The sequence below is a fragment of the Tursiops truncatus genome, chromosome 1 (genome assembly GCF_011762595.2).
Source record: "Tursiops truncatus isolate mTurTru1 chromosome 1, mTurTru1.mat.Y, whole genome shotgun sequence".
NCBI classification, from domain to species: Eukaryota; Metazoa; Chordata; class Mammalia; order Artiodactyla; family Delphinidae; genus Tursiops; species Tursiops truncatus.
In genome coordinates, this window is record NC_047034.1 from 180,721,448 (window position 1) to 180,742,473 (window position 21,026).

At 52.2% G+C, this 21,026-nt stretch overlaps 1 protein-coding gene across 1 annotated transcript in view; it reads right to left on the reverse strand.

The window, feature by feature from the left end:
* Window positions 1-9,578: 9,578 nt before the first annotated feature.
* The window catches only part of AJAP1 (adherens junctions associated protein 1), a 56,598-nt gene continuing 45,150 nt past the window's right edge, over window positions 9,579-21,026 (reverse strand). The window contains exons 3-5 of the mRNA XM_073792608.1: window positions 13,912-13,999; window positions 11,421-11,663; window positions 9,579-9,651 (exon numbers count right to left, since the gene is read on the reverse strand). Coding sequence (XP_073648709.1) covers window positions 9,579-9,651; window positions 11,421-11,663; window positions 13,912-13,999 — 404 coding nt within the window. The remainder of the gene's footprint in view (window positions 9,652-11,420; window positions 11,664-13,911; window positions 14,000-21,026) is intronic.

A 21,026-nucleotide genomic window follows, 5' to 3' on the forward strand; every position in this document is an offset into this window, starting at 1 on the left:
GCCCTGGGCGCGAGCCAAGGGGCGTGTGTGTGTGTGTGTGTGTGTGTGTGTGTGTGTGTGTGTGTGTGTGTTGGGGGCGGGAGGGGGTCGTTATTCTCAGGTTCCTTGCAAAGCTCGGTACCACCTGGTGCTCAGGCATCCTGAGGGCAGCCTGAGGTCCGGGGAAAGGGCCGAGCTGCAGTCAGAGGCGACGCAGTAGTCGCTGAGCTGCATCCCTGCAGGAATCCCAGGATCTGCTGTCAGTGGTAGAACAGGCCCCTCAGCCACCACCTTCGTCTCAGAGCATCTGACACAGAGCAGCAGGTCCCTCGGCCCTGAAGGATGCTGACAGCCCTCAGCTGGTGCTCACACCACGCTGTGCTCACCTGAGTCAGGAAGGCCCCAGAGCCGCCCTCCAGTGGGAGAGTGACCCGAGGATAATGATGTGTGAGCTGGATGCCGGGTAGAGAGTGGAGCGCAGGCCGTGCAGTGAGTCTAGAGCCTGGAGGCGATGGATGTCAGGGATGGATGTTTGCTGCGTCCTGTTCAAGCTTTGCGGGGAGATGGGAAGTGACAAAACAAAAACCAAAAATCCTACTTTTGGAGCAGTTATCACCAATACCAATCTTAATGGGTGTGACAAAAATGAGGTTTTCCCTCCACTGGCATCATTTCACTCTCCCATATTTCAAAAGGTACCAAAGCCAACTTTTCAAGCACATTTCAAGGTGTTGCAGAGGGAGCCTGGTGGAAGAATCGGGTCACCGGCCTGACCAATAAGTGGGAGGGCGGTGGGGGGAGTTAGTTCCCTGCCTGCCAACCTGGTCTGTGGCATTGCAAGCCCTACTGCTGAAATCACTCATAGGAGACAGGCCATGTGCACCGAATCTGGGGTCCCCAGAAGGAGGACACGCCCTCTGTCTAACTGGGAAGCATGAAGCCCAGATAGACACCCCCATCCCTTACAGCGCCCCCCACTAACCACACGATGGGGCATCAGGGCGCCTTTGTAAGGTGAGGGCTGGCAGGGAGTATTTTCAGTGAAGTGTGTGGTTGGGATCCTCTGTAAGGAGACTCCTGTCTGGGCCCCTATTTCCACTGGGAGGCTCCACAGTAGAATTCTTGATGGTAGAGCACACAGGTTGACCAAGGGAGCCGACAAGAGACAGCATCTTTGCCACCATCTGCACCAAAATTTAAAGTCACTCGTGGGCTCAAGAAAGAGCAGGCAGCCTCTGAGTGCCAACATGTGGGAAAGAAATGCAGAGTACACTGACCCTCCTTGCCAAACGAACGGGGAGCTCACATATTTCTGAGTTCTGCTCTGACATATGCACACACATTACAAGGATCTATTCCTTTAATTTTTGCAACTGGAAAATTTCTTTAATTCGGTCTATGCCTGTATCACACAAAGATGGCCAAGATCCACCAGCCCCCCCAATCTGACACTCAGGCCCATCTGTAGGTGGCTGGCCACACACGTGTGCACGTGGCTATTAGGGAGCTTCTTCAAACAAGTCAATGAAAAAAGATCGCATTTATGCGTATATAGATTCCGTACATGTATGGATGTATACAAAACCATGGCATTCTGCGTTCTGGCCCAAGATAAGAAATCACACATCGCGCCACTCACCAAACGCCTAGCAGACGCAGGACCTGCCATTCAAGGGCCAGTTGGCGTGCACAAGGCCACCTGGCACGGATGGCAGTGGGACACCAGGTCACCAGGAAGAAGACGCTCGCTCGCGGAACTGCATTTCCGATATATGCATATATATGTGCGTACGTGTGTGTGTATGCACATGTATGCCTGTGTGTGTTTGCGAAGTAGAAAACACCAGTTCGTTCTGTTCATACTAAGCATGTTAAAGAAATCAGATTTTGTGACCGAGAACACATTTTTTCTTTAAAAAGGAACATTGAAGGTCTTCAAAAATTGCTACAGTACAAAAAAGGGGTGTGTGTGTGTGTGTGTGTGTGTGTGTGTGTGTGTGTGTCTTTATATATTTATATATGTACATTAACCAGAAAGAGCAGCTCTGTCGGAAGAGATGCCCGCTCCTGTTTTCTGTAAGATTTCTCCTCGCGGTTTGCTTGGCGTCGGCTTTGTCACCAAGTCTCTCGGGTCAGTACATGGCACATAATGGTATTATTGGCACAGGTTCAAAATCGCAGTACAAATCCCAGCTTCCGGTGTGTCCTCCTGCCCTTTCTCTGTCTCCAGCTCTTTCTCTTGGACCATCTTCTTTCTGTTCCCCAAAGAAGCTCTCGGAGAAGGCAGTTCCCCATAGGCGTCGGCATTTTTATAAAAATATATTTGGCCTATAGTGTCCTGCTCTGTGAGTTCCCCACCGGCAAACAGAAGTGGTAGGTGTGGGGACACTCCCCTTAGATAGTTTAGTTTTAGGTTTTGTGTTTTTTTGTAATTTGTAATTTTTTTTTTTTTTTTTTTACAGGTTCACCAACGGAATCCTGCATGGAAAGAAAACAAGGAGAGATTAAATGGCAGCGAGCTGAGGGCAGGAGGTGTCTACGCAACTCCTCTGAGCCTCGGTCACCGAGACCCAGGTGCACAGCTCCCTGGCTAATGACACTCAAGTGTCCTGGGGATGCCAAGGCTGTCTCACTGGACCTGGTCACCAGGGGCTGGTACGCATGCTAGGAATCCCGGGGGGAACCTTGTGTTAACTACGGTAACTGATGGAGTGGTCCTCCTGCCTACGTGGGAGGGGGTCTGGGCTTCACAAGAGGGTGCCAGGCCCACCCCCAGCATTAACTTACAAGGGGTGCGGCACCCCAGGCCTGCAGGTGACTGAATGCATCCAGCATCCTGCTCGCTCCCTTTCAGCTCCCACCACCACAGGCAGAGGGACCGCCAGCTCCACAGAGGGGCTATGGGAAGCAATGGAGCCCATTTCAATCCACTGCTCAGCTGGACGCTCGCTGAGGCTGGGACTCAGGAGAGGCTAATGGATTGCGTCAGAAAAACCACCTCCCGGATCTCCCCAAGAGGTGATCCTGCTGGAGACAGAAAGAACGTGAACCACCATGCTTGCAGGCCAGGTCAGAGGGCTGCAAAGAAGCCAGTGGCTCTTGCCCAGCCTGGGGTGCCACCTCGGAAAATGGGGACGCCAGAGTCATCCTACCTCAGTGACAGACCCCGAAGTCAGCATCCCCCAGGGACTCAGAGAACTACAGCCATCCCAGGCACGGCCAGGTGAGTCGGGACGCCCCACGGCTCGGGCCGGAGGGGCTTTGGCTCAAAGCTGCAGCTCCATTATGAGGATGGGGCCACGCCTCTCTCTGCTGTCACTCAGAGCCCTCACCTGCACCCACACTGCAGGAAACGCGGGCCCTCAAATGGTATAAAGAAGAAGGTCATGGCACCCTTCTTGGAAAGAGACTAGGGGGTAGGGTTCTTTCTCCTGAATCAAATAAGCCCCCTGGGTGATCCTCGACAGGACAGAGGGCTGAAGGGCATCCAGGTGGGGGGACACACCTGCAGCCCGCAGGAGAGCATCTGGTCAGCACTGACTCCGTCATCTTCTCCAAGGGCATTGGCATGCCAAAGTCTATTCCACGTGGGGAGGGGGTGGCAGTGCCCATTCCCTCTCCAGGACCCCTCCCAGTCTGGACGAGGAAGGCAGGGCCCCTGCTCATCACCTTGCCTTGCCTTTTACCTCTAAATGACACCTGTTTGGGCAACTCCAGGAGGCCAACATGGGGCATCTACTCATCTCCTGTGGGATGGCCTGCCCTGCTGTGAGCAGGGGTGTCATCGCGTGTGATGAAACGGACATCCCGTCAGATGTGTGCTGGACCAGTCTCGGCAGCATTATTCCAGCTGTGCCCTGGCCCCTCCCGCCCCCTCCGCTTTCTAGGATTTGGGGGTGGTAGGTGGTTAAAACAGAGAGGAATGTCCCTCTTGTATGTCTGTTTTCTAATCTTTTTTTTTTGCGGTACGCGGGCCTTCCACTGCTGTGGCCTCTCCCGTTGCGGAGCACAGGCTCCGGACGCGCAGGCTCAGCGGCCATGGCTCACGGGCCCAGCCGCTCTGCGGCACGTGGGATCTTCCCGGACCGGGCACGAATCCGTGTCCCCTGCATCGGCAGGCGGACTCTCAACCACTGCGCCACCAGGGAAGCCCCTTTCTAATCTTTTGAAAGTTAAAAAAATGTGGAGACAAATCCTATGTGATACCCCCTTATATGTGGTCCCTAGAGTCGTCATGGAGATGAAGAGTGGAATGCTGGGTGTTAGAGGCTGGAGGAGTTAGTGTTTAAGGGAGACAGAAAATCAGTTTGGGAAAATGAAGAGTTCTGGAGATGGACGGCGGTGACGGCTGTGCAAAGCAATGGTGAATGTACTTAATGCCAGAGAATTGTCCTGTTAAAAACAGTTAAAATGATCAATTTTATGTTCCGTATATTTTACTACAATTCTAAAATTTTTAAAAATACATTGAAAAAATATGGGGACACCAAAAGCTGGGCCTAGTGACCATTTGCCCAGTCCTGGGACAGTCTCCGGCTTGAGCTGCTGCCCGCTGTCCCAGCAGCAGGATGACCACCGCGCCCCTCTCCACCCTCAGGCGGGTCCAGGGTGGGGCTGTGAGCCACAGGGCCTCCTTCCCTAAGAAGGAAGGTTTCCTTGAGAACTGTAGCCTGGGGCTGCTCTCCTGTCCTTTCTTGTGACCTTAACCAGACAGATCAAGGGAGGTGCCGCTTCTGCTCCTTCCCTGGGGCTAGTGTCTCCTAGGGGTTTTTCCAAACAGATAGTATCTGCCACTTAAAAGTCTCCAGTGCTTCTACAGTGTCTCCTCAGATTCTTCAGGACGAGGTCCCGCCCCCTCTCCCCCCATCCCTCCCTCTCCCTCTCCCTCTCCCCCTTCCAGGTGGCACCCTGGCCTCAAATCGCACATCTCCTACCTGAAGTCCCCCAAGTTTCTGCTGACGGTCACCTCCCTGGGGAGGCCTTTGCGGATACCCTCTCCTTTCCTAAACATGTTCTCTGTTTCATTTCTGTTAGAGCATCGGTTCTACGGCTCCTCAGGCACAGGACGACCTGCACTGGTTTGTATCTGAGCATGTATATGTCACATATCACCCAAGTGTCACAGGGTGCCTGCCAGGTCCACCTAGGTTTGCCCAGGTGCCAGCTTGGAGCCTGGCCTGGGGAGAAAAATCAACACTGGCTGAAACTCAGAGAAGAGGCACCTCTGTGAAAGGAGCTTTGTCCTTATACCCTTATCTGCCTGGAATGACCTTCACATGTTGCCTGTCTGGGAGGATGGATGGAGGGGCTCCTGGGCCACCTGGGGGCCTAAGCCTCTTCCAAACCTTCCAGCATCTGCTTCTATCTGGCATCTCAGGATGAAAAAAAAGGAAAGAGAGAGAGAGAGAGAGGGAGCGATGGGTCCAACTCTGCGCCTTGAGTTGCCATTGGAACAGCAGTGCTGGCTTCCTGCAGAGGTGACTGTCCCCTGCAAGAAGAAGGAGGGGTCTGAGGCTACCTGGCCATCTTCCAGGCCTGCCCTACATTCCAGCTGAAACCGGGCTGCTACTCAGCTCCTGGAGGAGGGCTCGGGTTTTTCTGCTCCAAAGGCTCAGAGCAAGAGCCTCTCAGCCTGGCAATAACCCTGGAAGGGGCGGGAGGGGGAGGTGCGTCCTGCTTGGAGAAGGGCACCGGCGAGGTTGTGTACCCGGCGAGGGTGTGCATGCAAGACTCTGGGCCAGAAAGCAAAGCTGTGGCTGCCGAGAGATCTGAGCGATCGGATCCGGGATGAATTCTGACTTGGGAGAAACCAGTGCCCTCTGCTGCCCAGAAGGGGATGCTCGGCTCCTGGGCACCCCTGGGCTGCGAACCACACAGGGGGTCCTGGGCTTAAAGATCAGCATCAGCTTTTGCAGAACAAAGAGAGCAGGCAGAAGGCAGCAAGGCCTCCTGGAGCGTGCTGCCTCTAGTTAGTTTCTCCACTTCCCGAAAAAAGCTCCTTCCCCACCGGTTTCCTTGGTGCTGGTTCTCAGCTTGGGGAGAGGATGGCTTCCAGGAGGGTCCGGATGTTGCTTTGAAGAAAATGTTCCTCTGATTTACAGAAGCTGGATATTCTGTTAATGTATTTTTTAGAACACAGTGGGAAGGCTCAGGTGAGTTTCTTGTTTTTTTTTTTTTATTAGTTATATCTTTGGCGTGTTTTTGAAAATAATAATAACACATGATTTATTTCTCACTTGCTTCAGATGCAAGAGCTTTTATGACTTGTCAGGCTGGCTTCGGAATGAAGTGGCCTTGGCAGACGGAAAGATCTGAACACTGATGAGGTTTCCTGAAGTTTACTCGCTACGTGAAAAATGACAGGAAATTAGCCCAAGAGCCAATGAAAGGTGTGTGTCCAAGGTCCCTTTCCTCGGAGCAGGAAAGGCCACCTCATTTTGTCTTGTCCAGAGCGTTCAATCAGGCTTCACCACGGAGGGGGTTTGAAGCAAGGGTTTGCCGGAATCTCTCGTAGAGGTTGAATCTAGGCAAACAGGCTTAACTTCTGCCTAGGCTGGGTCACCCGTGTGCACAAGCCCCAGCACTGGGCGGGGCTCAGGTCCCAGCTGTACGTGTGGGTTAGCGTGCACACGCAAGACGGTGCGGCAACAAACTGCTGTAGCATCATTAAAAATGCATTTGGACAGGCTTAACAGTTATGCAAGAGATAAATATCTCCGCTGGCTCTTAAACCTTAATTGAATGTTTTAGTATTAATTGCTATTTATTTAAGGGACAATAAGAACCCCAGTAAATCTGAACCGTCTTCCTGGCTCTTCACCACTCCATCTTCATGTCCAGGCACTAATTGTAAGCATCAGGGATACTTTGAATCCAAATGCTTTCCTCCCAGTGAGTGATAAACAGTCCGTCCGAGACACAGCGAAGGGATGTGGAAGCATTTATCAAGGACTAACAAGGCTGCTCACGGGGTCTTCCTGGTCCGTGTCTGCGGGAGGAGATGGCTGGAGGCAGCCGTTGCCCCGAGTCTGCAGGCACGGTGTCTGAGCGTGGCCAAGCTCCCAGTAAGTCCCGTCGCCTCTTCTCACCTCCCCAAACTGCCCACCTGAGATCCACGTGAGTGGGTTGAACTCTTCCAACACAGAGGTGCCCCCTCCTGTAGATGGGGGTGGTCCTGAAATAGCTCCTCGGGCGGAGCTGGGAAGTGGGGTCCAGACACCTTCTGGAGAACATGGTCCCCAGGGCCAGCTAGGGTGGCACGTGGGGAGAGCCTACCCCACTCCTTCTGTGCCCCATGCTGCTGGAGACAGAAACAGGCTAATGGGACAGGAAGGTCTTCTGGAGCAAAGACGTGAAGAAAAGCACTTTTCCCCCCAGTTTGATTTTCTTTTAAAGCCAGGGAGGTGGCTCCAATATTCCGATGTGAATGAGGAGGTCCTCGGCCCAGGCGTTTGGAGGCTCGGGGGCTGGCCTCCCACCTGCAATGTCCCTGCCCCGCAGAGTCAGGCTGAGTGTCCCCAGCAGGGATGCCAAGGCAGCTGGAAAGCCCACCCTCATCTCCCACAACCCAAGCCTCTTCCCACTTGGGGTCGGGCCGGGGACAGAATGGGGCAGAGGCGTCCACGGGGGATGGCAGTCAAGGCTCTCTGACCGGTGGTCGGAGCATGGCCCCGGAGCCAGGTGACCTGGGGTCACGTGGCCCTACCACTGACAACCTGACTGCCCTCAGGCAAGTCACCTCCCCTCGCCGGGCCTCAGTTTCCTCTGTAAGATGCACTGCTGAGAAGACCGAATGAGTCTCTAGACATCAAGAGTGCTCCAGTGAGCTGCCATGTGAATGTCCCATTAGGGAACTGTCCCCACCCCGCCCCAGGTTGGTGCTACCTGGAGTGGAAGGCATGTCCACCTCCAGGGCCGCAGGCCTGCAGCTCTTGGAGGAAGAGAGCAGAGGTCTTTGATGCGCACGGCTGGCATCTCCCAGGTCAATGCCTTATGCGTTTATGCATTTTTGAAATCCCTACAGAGATGCTGGTGCCCACCTGGCCGCCCTGCAGAGGCCTCATCAGGCAGGCAGGAACTCCGCAGCTAACGGGCAGGCTCCCCATCGCTGGCCTGGTCAGAACTCCAAAGGGAGCTCACCCGTGGCCTTAATGAGGAATCATATCCAGGCAAAGTCACACATTTCTGGTGGATGAGCCATGCCCAGGGCATCTGGCCCTTGAATGCTGGGGACAGACCTCCTCTCACCTGCCTCACCTGCACATCTCAGCAAAGGCCTTTGGGTGGGGAGGGTCACTTTCCCTTTTAATCTCATCATATTCCTTCATCCACCAGCTGAACACTGAGCTAAGTGGATCATTTTGGCTTTGGGACAGGAAGTGAGGGCGGCAGATTTGATTTGGAGCAAAGATGCAATTCACTAGGGCTGGGATTAGGAACTGATTGATTCACACCTGCTTCTCGAAGCAGCTGGGCCCCCCGGACCCCAGCTAAGTGTTGCAAGCAGAGGCCTCTGAGGGTCCCATGTGCACCCCAAGAAGACACCACCCTCGCCCCAGGCCCTCCCTGACTCTGACAATGGCATTTTCCGCTCAGTCCCCGTATCAGAGGATGAGCAAAAGTAAGGAAAAAAAAATTTTTAAATATCAATAAGCCTAGAAATTGGGTTCCCTACTCCTGGCAGGGATCTGACGTCACACTTAGAAGGAATATCTGGGGGGAAAAAGATGCTCTCTGTGGATAAGCAGATGTCATCCTTTGAAAAACCTATAACATCAGAAGAGAAAACGATAAAAAACCAAAAACCCTGGTTGCCTCTATTGACTGTGCATCCAGAATGTGCAGTCACGGGGTGAGATGCTCTTCCCCCCAGCAGCGCGCGTGTTTGGGAGGTTCGGCACAGAAGAAAGCAATTTAACGTGAGCATCAAAGTCAATATCATTGAAAGCAAACCAAATGTTCCTATCCAGCAGAGCGTGGAAAACTCATCCTGTTTTGGTACCTGTCCCTGGCTTCAAATTAGTAGATGTCTCAACTCTTCACTTTCTTTCTTTACCATTGTCTTTCTTATCTCTTATACTTATATTTCAAAATTGTATTTTAATTCCACTCTGTGTTCTCCCACCTCTCCCCGCCATGTAAAGATGTGATGGAGGCGTGACGTCTGCCCACTTGCCTGGGGCCCTGAGCTCTTCTCATTGCGGGAAATGAGAGGTATACTTGTAGCTCGTTTCCAGAACTGGTGTTCCCTGCCCTACAGGCCATCCTAGGGGGTGGAACGGCACTGACGGAAACGGGCAGGGTGCCAAGCAGGGGGTTCCTGAGTCTGTTACTCCCTTCCACCAGGACGTGGGGCATTTCTAACGAGTGCAGCAGAGAGACCACAATCCCAACCCTCTGGTTTGCATCCAGAACGGTGATGCCCTTGGAATTTCACCTGCCATGTCCAGAAGGGCTCCCAGCTATCCCAGAGGCGAGACGGGGGTGGGAAAGGGGAGGTCAAGGGAAAACCAATCAAGGTCCAATAAAAGAGGTACGTACCATAAAACAGACACATGGCGTCTGCCCTGCCCCCAGGAGGTAAAAAAGCCTTCGGCCAGTCAGCAGGAGATTTCAAACCATTTCTCAGACACAAAGGCCACAGGAATAAGATGCCGATCAGAAGAAGAGGGTCTGCAGTAAGCAGAAAAACGGGCTCACCAGGGCTGGTACATAACACCCGACAACCAGGCCGGCTCAGACCTGTGGCAGAAAACTGGCTTCTCGAGTCGAAAAGAATCCCAGGAAGGTGATGCTCGGCCTGGACCCACTGGCCTCCCCTCCCCATGCTGCCCAGGGCTCCCTTCTACCCTGGAAGGCCTCGGAGGACACGCAGCCTGAGGGATCCACACATGGGAGGAATCTGGTGCTGAGACCCACGGTGGTACCATCTCCAGATTTCAGTGTTTGATTTCCAGGACAAGGCAAAGCTCAGGGTCTCTGCCTCTGAGGGCAGAGATTCTACCCACTTTACTGCACATTCTAGAGAGGGCAGGGCCTGATGACTAAAACGCGCACCCCCCCTGCCACCAGGTGTTTCATCCCCTTTGAGACCGAGCTACCATTTCCCAAGGCCAGTGAGACCCAACAGAGCATCGCCTTCAGCCCCAGGGCAAGAACCTGTTCCATCCAGCGCTTCCACACCAGCCAGCTATGCCCACCCTGCACGTGGACAGGGCTCTCCTACGACATAGGGGCAGAGAGAGACACAGCGAAACACCAAGACCCATCCACTCCCTTCCCCCTCTTCCCCCAAAGCCTGAAGCACTGGTTGGCCGGGATTTACATCCAGACAGGCGCACACGCATTCAGTGAAATGGTTTGAAAATCCTTTTGCCAACTCTTTGTGAACTCGTCCTTCTGGAAGGCTGGAGTGCAACCCACGAGCTCCCCAAATGCTGTCGAGTAAAAGCAAAGTCATTTAGAAGGATGGTCCTGAGGTTTCTGCTCTCTGAGGTTTCTCCACCCTCCTCCTCTGGGGAGGGAGCATCTCAGATAGACCATACGGCAGAGTCTGGTGTGGAGACACAAGGAGAGGAGAAGCAGAAGGTGTTTAAGGAACACCCACTCGCTCTCCAGGACAGGACAAAGTGACATTAACTACGGGCACAACAGCTGAAGGTCCCCCCGAGTCTCCTCGACCTGGGTTCCGGGAGAAGCCCCGTAGGGCACCTTGGGCAGTGTCCCCAGCCGCCACTCCCGCCACTGACTGTGGGCCCCTCAAGCCGGCCTGGTGTCCTGCTCATTTCTTCCTAAGATCTCTAAGTTATCGGAGAATTCTTTTTTCTTTTAATTTACAAAATGATTCATGAGTGTGTGCTCCCTTTAAAAAAAAAAATAGCTATTGATGTTTTAATCTAATTCCGGATAAACCTTCAGAAGCTGACTCAAGGGTTTCTTAAATATTCCCAGGGATGGTTTTAGAGGCATGTCTTCTTTGAGGGATTACATATGATTCATAAAAAGGAGTGTTTAATAACCGGGAGTCTGGTTGGTATTTGATATCTTTGCGAGATTTGCTGCTGACATTTTAGCGATGGGGGTGCAGAGATATTGACCGGGGAGGGGACCGACCGTGATTTGTTGACATTTGGGAGGCTTGGGACTGCGAGGCTGGCTTGGAGTCTGCACCATAACGCCCGCTCAGCCTCCGCCATGCGGGATCCAGGGCCGGGTAAGACAAGTCCGTCCACCAAGCGCAGGGGTCTGGAAGTGAACCCGGCGGCTGGGTGTCTTGGCACCGTTTTACGTCTACTGTGCCCCTCTGGTCTCATCTCAGCAAACTTAGCTGCCTGCGTTTGCTTGGACCATCACAAAGAGATGGGAAGGCCACCTGACACATAAACAGCCCCTGCATCCCCAGGAGGGGACAGCGGCCGGGTCTGGCCCAAGCCTGTGCTTACCGGTTCCCGTTAAACGTGGATTTGTACTCCCCGGCTGGGTGCAGCGTCTCGTCGGTGTACACGGGCACAGACGCCCGGACACACTCGTGTGAACACTGGAGGGTTTCGTTATAGGCCGTGAAGATGTCCAGGCTGCTGGGCACCCGGGCGGTCGTGAAGTCCGTCAGGTTCTGGCAGCTCTCCTCCTGATGGTTTGCCTTCCGCTGGTGGCTGTTCCTGCGAGGGTTCCCGCTCTGGGCGCAGCTGGAGGAGAGAGGAGTCAGGGTGGGGGTGGGGGGATGGGCAGACGCCGAGACCCACAAACACCTCCGGCGCTTACACTTGGAACCTTTATCTCCAGGCATGAATTATACATCATTTAATATTAAACGGTAATTCCTGGCCTCTTCAGAAAGATCAACCACAATCAAGCGATCAGCTCTTTTTTCAAAAAATAAAAATAAAATAAAATTTGAGTTTTAAATGCGGCCATTATTGCTGGGAGGATTAGAAGGTAAGGGGTTGACCTGTGTTATCGGAGAGCGGAGGCCTGGTTTGGCCAAAGAATGTCAGCTTGGGCAGAGGCGCTGACTCAGTTTCCCCAGGAACACCTGGATGGGATGGAAACTGTGATGGGTGCCCATGGGGAAAGCCATGTGCACGGGTCGGGGTGGCCATCGTTCATTTGGAATGGACCATGCAATTATCTTTGGGGAGAGTTAAAACTGGGGAACCCTTATCCTCAGCCCCTCCTCTGCCCAGGCTCACAAGTCGGAAATGAAACTGGACCATCGGGACCGATGGAGAGAACTGTGCTTTGTGCCCCGGGAAGTACCCACCTTAATTCCCTGTTCTTCTGGACCACAGAGGCTTCCAGACGCTGTGTAGACCAGACACGGGGGTCCCACCCTTGTTGGCCAAGGGATTTGATGGAGAAGGTACGCAGGGACCCCTCCCGACCCCCGGAGGGGCAAGTTCACAAGGATGGAAGGAAGCGCTATCCCCACAGAGGAGGGAAGAGAGGAGGAGACGGGGGGCGCCTCATCAGGACACCAGTTCTCCTCCTTTCCCCCCCTTCACGCTCAGAGCCTGTGCGAAGCGAGGGGGCTCTGCAAGGGGCGGGAGTGTGAGCCCGTCTCCCCATACATTGTGTTAACTTCCTGCCTTGTCTTCCCAATGAGAGGAATCCTGATTGCTGGTGGGGAAGATCCACCCATAAATGGAGGTAAGAAGATGGATGTGAAAGCCAGGGGACACCCCCAAGGTCATGGAACCACTCATCCACCGCCCTGAGCTGTCCTTCCCAAAGGACTCTTTGAGGGTTTGCTGTAAACCCAAAAGTGTGGGCAAACCAAGAGGAAGCTTGCCTGCCTATTACAAAGTCACGAAGTCCGAGGACTCCTCTGGGGGAGGGGCTTTCCCTCACCAAGATGGCCAGCGGGACTGGACCCGCTAAACATCCCTGTGGTCCAGGGCTCCGGAGCCCCTTCTCTGGACAGCCAGCCTTGCCCAAGATGCCCTGTTGGGAGCTCACAGTTATCCTTGTCATCTGCCCCAGAAAATGCCCCGGGTCCTGGGACTGCCGGCCATTAGGAGCGTCAAGGCCTCGCTGGTCTGTTCTGGGTGATGCCACTCCCCTCCCCACCCTCTCTAATCCTGGAGACTGGCTTTCTCTTGCATTTCCATGCATTTCTGTTACCTGGAGGCTGCAGGTAACAGAAGGATGGGAGGGCAGCTCCCTCCCATCAGCCTGTCTGACTTCCTACCACTGGTCAGCAGGGGGTGATTTGGGCGTATGACTCTACAAGGGCCGTTCAGCTTTGATGTTAACAGGAGCCTCGTTTGCTGGAGGAGTGACTGCAGGCAGACAGGGGCCTGGGAGGCATGCGAGCAGCAGGGTTAGCCAGAAGCTCCCTGATTTTCCCAGGGGTGTAGCAGGTGTGTACACCCAGCCAAGGCCAACCTCAAAGTAGGCCAATTTCCAGGAGGAAATAGGCAAAGACAGGCCGCCTGGAGCAAAGCAGTAACCTAGTTCAGCAGACACAGAACGGCTGTGAGAAGAAGGCAGGAGAAAGAGACCAGGACAGCCCAGGACAAGGAGGGGCAGGCAGGGACCCCACCCAGGCTGCTGGTGGGAAATAAGGATAAACTGCGCTGGGAAGGTGACATTCAAAGGTGCACTGGGATCCAAGGGATGGGCTTTGGGAACAGGACACCTGCTGCCTGAGGAACTAAGTCAAGGAGGCCGGGCTCGTGTCCTGCTGCAGAGAAAGCCACCAGAAGGGCAGTGTCAGGGAGCGACACCCTCACCAGCCAGCCAAGCTGCCCGGGGCAAAGGTGAGCGGGTTTAGCAGATCAGGAGCTGCATGCTGTTCTCCATCCCAAACAGAGAAACAATTCCCTGGGCTGTGAACCGAGATCGCGTTTGAAAAGTAAGGACTTTTCTGTGCGTGCTTCCCCGGGGACCCCTACTGATCCCCGTTTCCAGGCCAGAAGGGCCGAGGATCCTTACCAGTTTTTTAAGACAAGAGTTGTAATCAGAGCAGCTATGACCATGATGAGGGAGACGGTGATGGTGATGATCTGATGGACCGCCAAACCTGGAAACAGAGAAAGGGGGAGGGGGGCAATGAAACCAGGGGCATGAGATGAAGGGGCCCAGGAAGCGGGGTGTGGCGACCTGTCCCATCAACCCGGCTCTGAATCCCGGGTCCCATCTTGTGCACACACCGTGGCAGGGGGCCCACGTTGACAGGGCCTGCCACATGCTGTGGGTACCGGGGCTGCTCTCACCTGGAGCCCAGGAAGGGAAGCCCCAGCCTGGCCTCTCTCAGTCCCTGAGCTATGACCCGGCCCCTGGGCAGCTGTGTCCTTTCTTGCACCTGCCGAGCCCTTCACCTGGCACAGGTAAGCACTGTCACCCCTCCTTTCTCTCCTCCCAACCTGGGTAAGTTCTGCTCCTCAAGTCTGGGCACCAGGGCAGCTGGCCTGCAAGTGGGAGCAGGGTTTGGCCAGACCCAGGAGGAGCCAGGATGGCCCAGGATTTACTGGGAAGGTGGGGAAGAGAGACATGTATGTTGATACCCTTATAGACTCAGGCACTTGGATCGCTGGGGAGCATCTTCCCCTTTCTAGAACACTTTCCAAGAAGTTCACTGCCAGATGAGCTTCCAGGGAATAAAAGATCCAGGCCCAGCCGCAGATGCTTCCCGAAGTCCCAGAAGAGGATCTGCAGTCTGGCCTCGCGGCTCCGTCTCCACTTGTGTGTGTATATACGTGGTGGGGGGAGGGGACAGGGGAAATGGCAGGACAGGGACAGCAGGACTGGCCACTCCAGAAGCAGCCAGAGCCCTGACTGAGAGCTGTCTGCAAACCCCACACGAGGACCAGGATGGTAGAGGACAGGAATTCTCTCCTCTGCCCCCCTCCTCCTGTATCATCTTTCATCAACCACAGATGCAGAGGGAGAGAGAAAAGACAGGCCGATAACACCTCTGGTCCCCTCCCTGGCTAGTTTCCTGACAATTCATCTGTTACATCCTTTCTGGGACGTGGACACTAGGGTTGAATCTGCTGGTCAGTGAGGGACACTTGAAAGGTCCAGGGCTCTGGCCCCACCCTCCTCCCGTCAGCAAGAACCATGCCTGAGGGCTGGGGGCCAAAGGCTGTGAGGGGCTCAGCAGAGACCCCTGCAAGTGGCAGCACCCTGCCCCCTGGGAGTGCTGACTCCCCATGTTCCTTCACCTCCGCCATTTGAGCGTCTATCTCTCTCCACTCCAGACATCCATGTGCAGAGAACTACCCATCACACTTGAGAACCCGGCGTGTCCTGGGGTGAGAACACCACGTGTGCATGGTCCAGTGTGGAGGGTTTCAGAGTGTAAGATTCTTCTGGCGGCCTCTCAAGGACACAGTCTCACAAACAGGTGTTACCTCTCTACCGAATATGATCCTCATGGGGGGAGTTGTTAATAAATGATTCAAAGTTGGCATGACCAGAAAACAAGCTTTCTCTTCCTGGCGGCCTCTCTTCCAGGCTATTTCTGTTTGTCCCAAGGAATTCCCTTCCTGAGTCCGCAGGATAGGCACCACTTGGAAAACGAGAAAAATCCATGAATGCCATGGGCCTCCCTTCATTCATTCTTTTATGCATTGATTCAAGAATAATTTACTGAGCACCTATTGCATGCCAGTCAGTGACAGTTTTGACTAACTCAGCCATGGTGTCCACCCTCAGGAACAGATTCTCCGGTGCACATTTTTTTAAGTGGCAATGTTCACTGTTGGTTCTGGCCAATGGCTTCCCATGCACCTGTGCCCAATATGTGGCATGTACTATAAATTTCTGAGCCGGCTTGCCTTCCCTCTAGGACTGCCAAATCAGCTTGCCAGTGGGGCTGAAAGCTAGTTATGCCAATAGGGACCACCCTCAATCTCACCATGAAGTGCCCAGCTGCCTCAGTAATCTCTATGTATTCACCAGCTTTCCTGAGACCCAACTCAGACTTTGTTGGCAGAGGGAGGTTGAAATGGATGTCCAGTTTAACAGACAACCAGGAAAGATGCCTGCTCGGTCTTCCCTCACCCTCCATCTACACAATCCTTCTGGTCCAGTCAAGAGATGGCCATGCTGTCATGAAGAGTATGTGCTCCTCCTGTGTCTGTGCTTCCTGTGATGAGAAGGAGGCTGATGATGGTGATGGTGATGGTGATTATGATGGTAGTGATGTTGATGATGCTGGTGATGATTATTATGATGATAATGAAAGTGGTGATGATGATAATGGTGATGGTGCTGTTGCTGATGGTGATAGTGATGATGGAGTTGGTGATAGTGGTGATGTTGAGAAAGTGGTGATGATGGTGATGATGGTGGTGGTGATGATGATGGTGATGATGGTTGATGGTGGTGATGATGGTGATGATGATGGTGGTGATGATGGTTGATGGTGGTGATGGTGATGATGATGGTGGTGATGATGCTTGATGGTGGTGATGATGGTGATGATGATGGTGGTGATGATGGTGATGATGGTGGTGGTGATGATGCTTGATGGTGGTGACGATGATGATGATGATGGCAATGACAATTCTGATAGTGATTCTAATGATGAAAGTGGTGATGATGTTGCTGCTGCTGATGGTGATGATGATAATGGTGATGGTGCTGTTGCTGATGGTGATAGTGATGATGGAAATGGTGATGGTGATGATGGTGGTAGTGATGATGGTGGTGATACTGATGGTGATAATGAAGGTGATCGTGATCGTATTGATGTTGGTAGTGATGACGGTGATCACAAGTATGCTCAACAAGTATTAGCAATTGTCAGGTGTGTGTTATCCCATTTATTCCTGGCAACAACCCTCAGAGGCAGATACAATCATCATAAATTATGGAAGTGAAAATCATCTGGGCAAGCTTGTGTAAATTCCTTGGGTCATATAGAATGCGCTGGTCCCAAAGCCCACACTAAGAGCAGTAGTATTGTATGATTTTGAGCTCAGACTTTGTTCATCTCAGTTTGGGCTTTGATCTGGGGTCCTTGCATCTTCCAAGAGAGAGGCTGGCACCTCTACCCTCTATATTCTTGAGGAGAATAATCTTCTAAATTATGGAGGCTGGTGCTTGAGCCTAACCACCCCTTCCACGGATCGATCTCTTAAGGAGTGCTCCAGGCTCATTCCAAAAGCCTCTCAGCCATCTTGGCAGGTCACACCCCCAAACTCCATGGCAAGAACTAAACCATTGTTTCTTGGGCTAAACATGCCATCTTCTAGGTCGGAACAATCAACATCTATGGAGTGTAAACAAGCACACTGAATGGGAATGAGCCGACAGGAGTAGTAGGGATTTGTCCAAATTCAGGCCAAGCCCAACTAGAGGCACTGAGAGTTCCCTTGGAAGAGCAGGGCACTCTGTGGTCCATGCTCTAATGTCTACAGGGCCAGAGAAGGCCCCAGGCCATCACCGGATTTTTGACCTCACATCATGTTACCCAGGGAATTCTTCTGTTGAGTATTTGCAGTGACCAAAGTCCTTGGAAGGGAAGTGTTCCATGAACAGCTGTATCTTAGATGTTTAATTCTCTCCCACTCCCTCTGTCGGTGAGGATGGGAAAGCATTGATTCTCTCCTTCTGGTGGATGAAAGAAACTGAGGCCCAGAGGGGAAGACAGTTGGCTCAAGGGACCCCCTCACTGACGACTGCAAGAATAGAAGACCAGCCCTTTGCCTGAGGTTCTCATGAATCTTTGAGGCCCTTAAGAAAGAGCCAAATCTTCACCATCTTTATATCCACTCCTACATGCCCGCCTCACCACACACATAATGCCTGACACAGTACCTTACAAGAGTAGCTGTGTGGCATATTATTAAATTGATACCTGAAAAGTAGAGAATAAAAAACTAGGGGAGCAGGGAGAAAGGTAATGACGTAATTCCAATATCTGCCTTGTTCTGGAGGTCCTCCTCCTGCCTTCTGTGTGAAATTTCTCCATAGGACTTGCCAAGTTAAAATTTGGAAAAAAATGATATGTAGGTTAATAACCAGCTAGGATCATCTGGGCAGAAATACAAGAATAATATAACAGCTATGCTCTCTAGAAAGACTTCTCTACGCCTGTCTTCACACCCATGATCAATTTAATCCACTGCCTATCCTGCAGAGCCAGGACACAAGGCAATTCTCTACACTGGAGTTCCAGGGAAAAATCAAACATCGAACTCCAGACGAACAAATCTGTAACCACATTCTTGGTAACAAAACTGGTTAGAGGCAAACTCCTTACTGCTCCTCACGTACTTTTCTTGCAAAGCAAACAAACAGCCTTGTGCTTCCACTCCTGGCCCATGTGTTTTGATGGGTCACTGGGCCCCAGACATAAGGAATCGATGGCTACAAGAAGACCCCACAGACCCCACAGTCATGATGGCTGAACAAGGACCGGGTCTTCATGTGGTAAGAACGATATTTGTAGGAAGCAGATTGGAAGATGGAAACCCCGTAAGGATGCCTCATCCTTTTCCTCTCTTTGGGAGGTCACTCCTAAGAAGATAATAGAACCACTCATGAGAAGTTGGGTAGTGTGTCAAGCATCTGTCCTATCCTTCAGGCCTCCCCAAATGCCAGAAGTTGTTTCCCCATCTTTGTAAGTCCCTTAAGTTTGTGTGGATCCTGGGTAGGCAAACCTTGACATGAAGCGCCAGATAGTAAATATTTTAGGCTTTGCGGGTAGTATGGTTTCTGTTGCAACTTCTCAACCCTGTGTAAGAGAAGCCGTGGGTCATAGGCACACCAATAAGCACAGCTGTGTGCCAATAACACTTTATTCACAAAAACAAACAATGGCCAGATTTGGCTCACGGGCTATAGTTTGCAGACCCTGATTTAGGTGAATAGCTGAAGGTGGTGTGGCTGATCAACTGAATAGAAGGATAGAATCTATTTTGAACGGTTGGCTGAAGTCGGGACTCCAACTCCCAACTTTTGGTTCTGTAGAACCTTCCTGCTCTACAATCAAAGGTCTACAGTCTTCTGAGACCTTCACTGGCCACTGTCAAGGTAATTTCAAAGACAGCCAAGCCTCTGTCTTATCAAGTGGGTCCATAACAACCCGCAGTGGGCAGTTTCGCCCTACTGGGTATGTCCATGTGAAGTCAGCTTGAGAATAGATCACTGTGTGTGATACTCAATAACCGGATTCTTGATTTTTTGGAGAGTGAAGATCAGTGAGAATCTTACCAATTGAGCCCCTCCAACGGCCCTCAGAAATAATTCCGTTATGTGTCTATCTCAATTTTTCCATTAGGGTTGAAAAGAAACCTCATTGTGTAAAACACAGTAAGGACCTACCGTAGAGCACAGGGAACTTCTACTCTGTACTCTGTAATGACCTATATGGGAAAAGAATCTAAAAAAGAGTGGATATACATATGTGTATAACTGACTCACTTTGCTGTACAGCAGAAACTAACACAACATTGTAAATTAACTATGCTCCAATAAAAATTAATTTAAAAAAATGTTCAGATCATAGAATTCTTGCATTGAGAGAGACCTTACCCCACTCTCTCAACAGTCACACCTTCAACACTCACACCAGTTGTTCCCTCTGGTCAGGTCTTTGGTGCTCATTAAATAACGCAGACAGGAACATCTGTGCCATAAACTTTACTGATCCTGGGCAAGGCCATCCTCAAATAGCCTCTGTGCCAGCTGTTGGGTGGGCTGTGATTGGGTTGACAAGGTGGTTGCTTTAAGGGAACCTGCACTCTAGACCCCTAAGAAAGGGGAAAAAGCAACCCACTTTCTCCTCTCCACCTTCCAAGGTCAATATTGAATTAATCTTCAAACTCTTTGCCATTCAGACATGGTTCCAGAGCACAGAGCAAGCTGTGTGGGGAGTCTTGCTTCCCTGTCCTGACAGGTGTGATTGTTCCTGCTAATTCAGGGGTTCTTTCTGCTCCTGGTAATTGCCACTGTATACTAATGTGCTAGGAATCAGCTGCCATGCAGATAATGAAAAATTATTCCCAGAATAATGGATGACGACAGATGGATTACCAAGCGCTGCATCAATCAATAGGGCTTTTATGGTTATATTTGTGGTGGTTTGTAATAAGATCAGGCCCTGAAGATTGATGGGGAAATTGGTAATCCATCTCTGGTCTGGATGAATTTCTTACTAAATGGAGCCGAATTAACTGTCCATGTGAGGAACCAACCACTGCAGGACCTTCCCTCTAGTCCTGGAGGGGTGGCGTGGGCTCATCTGGTGGTAGGTACCCTTGGATGGAGGGAGGAACAAGAGCCTGGAATTGAGGCAAAGAGATGGCATTTCTGGGTTTATAGTGGCTCATGTACAAAGCAGGGCTCTTGTGCGCCTGCATTATGGAAACAAAGACCCATTGACAAATGCATCCAAGAATGTCTGTCTCCAGGGGTTGGACAGGTGACAGTGATGACAGTGACAGGTGACAGCAATGCCAATTCCACTGCAAAGAGACCATTCCTTTTCCACAAACACTGCAAAATGTTGACTGCACAGGACGTCTTTGACAAATGGTCTCTGGGAACATGGTGAAGCTCTCAGCATCCATGGCGGGACAGGCGAGAGGCCGGCCCCATTTTCTTGAGGAAGAGGCACCCCAAGGATGAGGGGCTCTTTCTGAGGCAGTCGGCCACCTGGGGGGTGGGGGGCAGGCTGTGGAGGGAAAATGTACCTTCTAAAACTGGGGCGTTCACAGAAATACAAGGACACCTGCTTGGTGGCGGGGTCACGAAGACACCATTTTCTGAGTGACCCTGAAGAGCCTTCCATGGGGTGAGTGATGGACATGCTTGAAGCCAAGACTCTGCTGAGATGATGTGTCGACCCATTGGAAGTCCCTCCAGCCTAGGTCAGGACGTCAGTGGAGAGAACACAGGCTCACCCAGGAAACAGCTGTGCTGACACCTCAAGGAATCACCCCATAAGGACCTCAGAGCCAGGCTGCCACCACGGTCCTCAGCCAGAGATGTCTGAACATGTCAGAAGGCACAGGGGAAGGGGGTGGTCCCACTGGCATCTAGTGGGTAGAGATCAAAGATGCCGGCAGACATCCTACAACGCACAGGATGGCCCC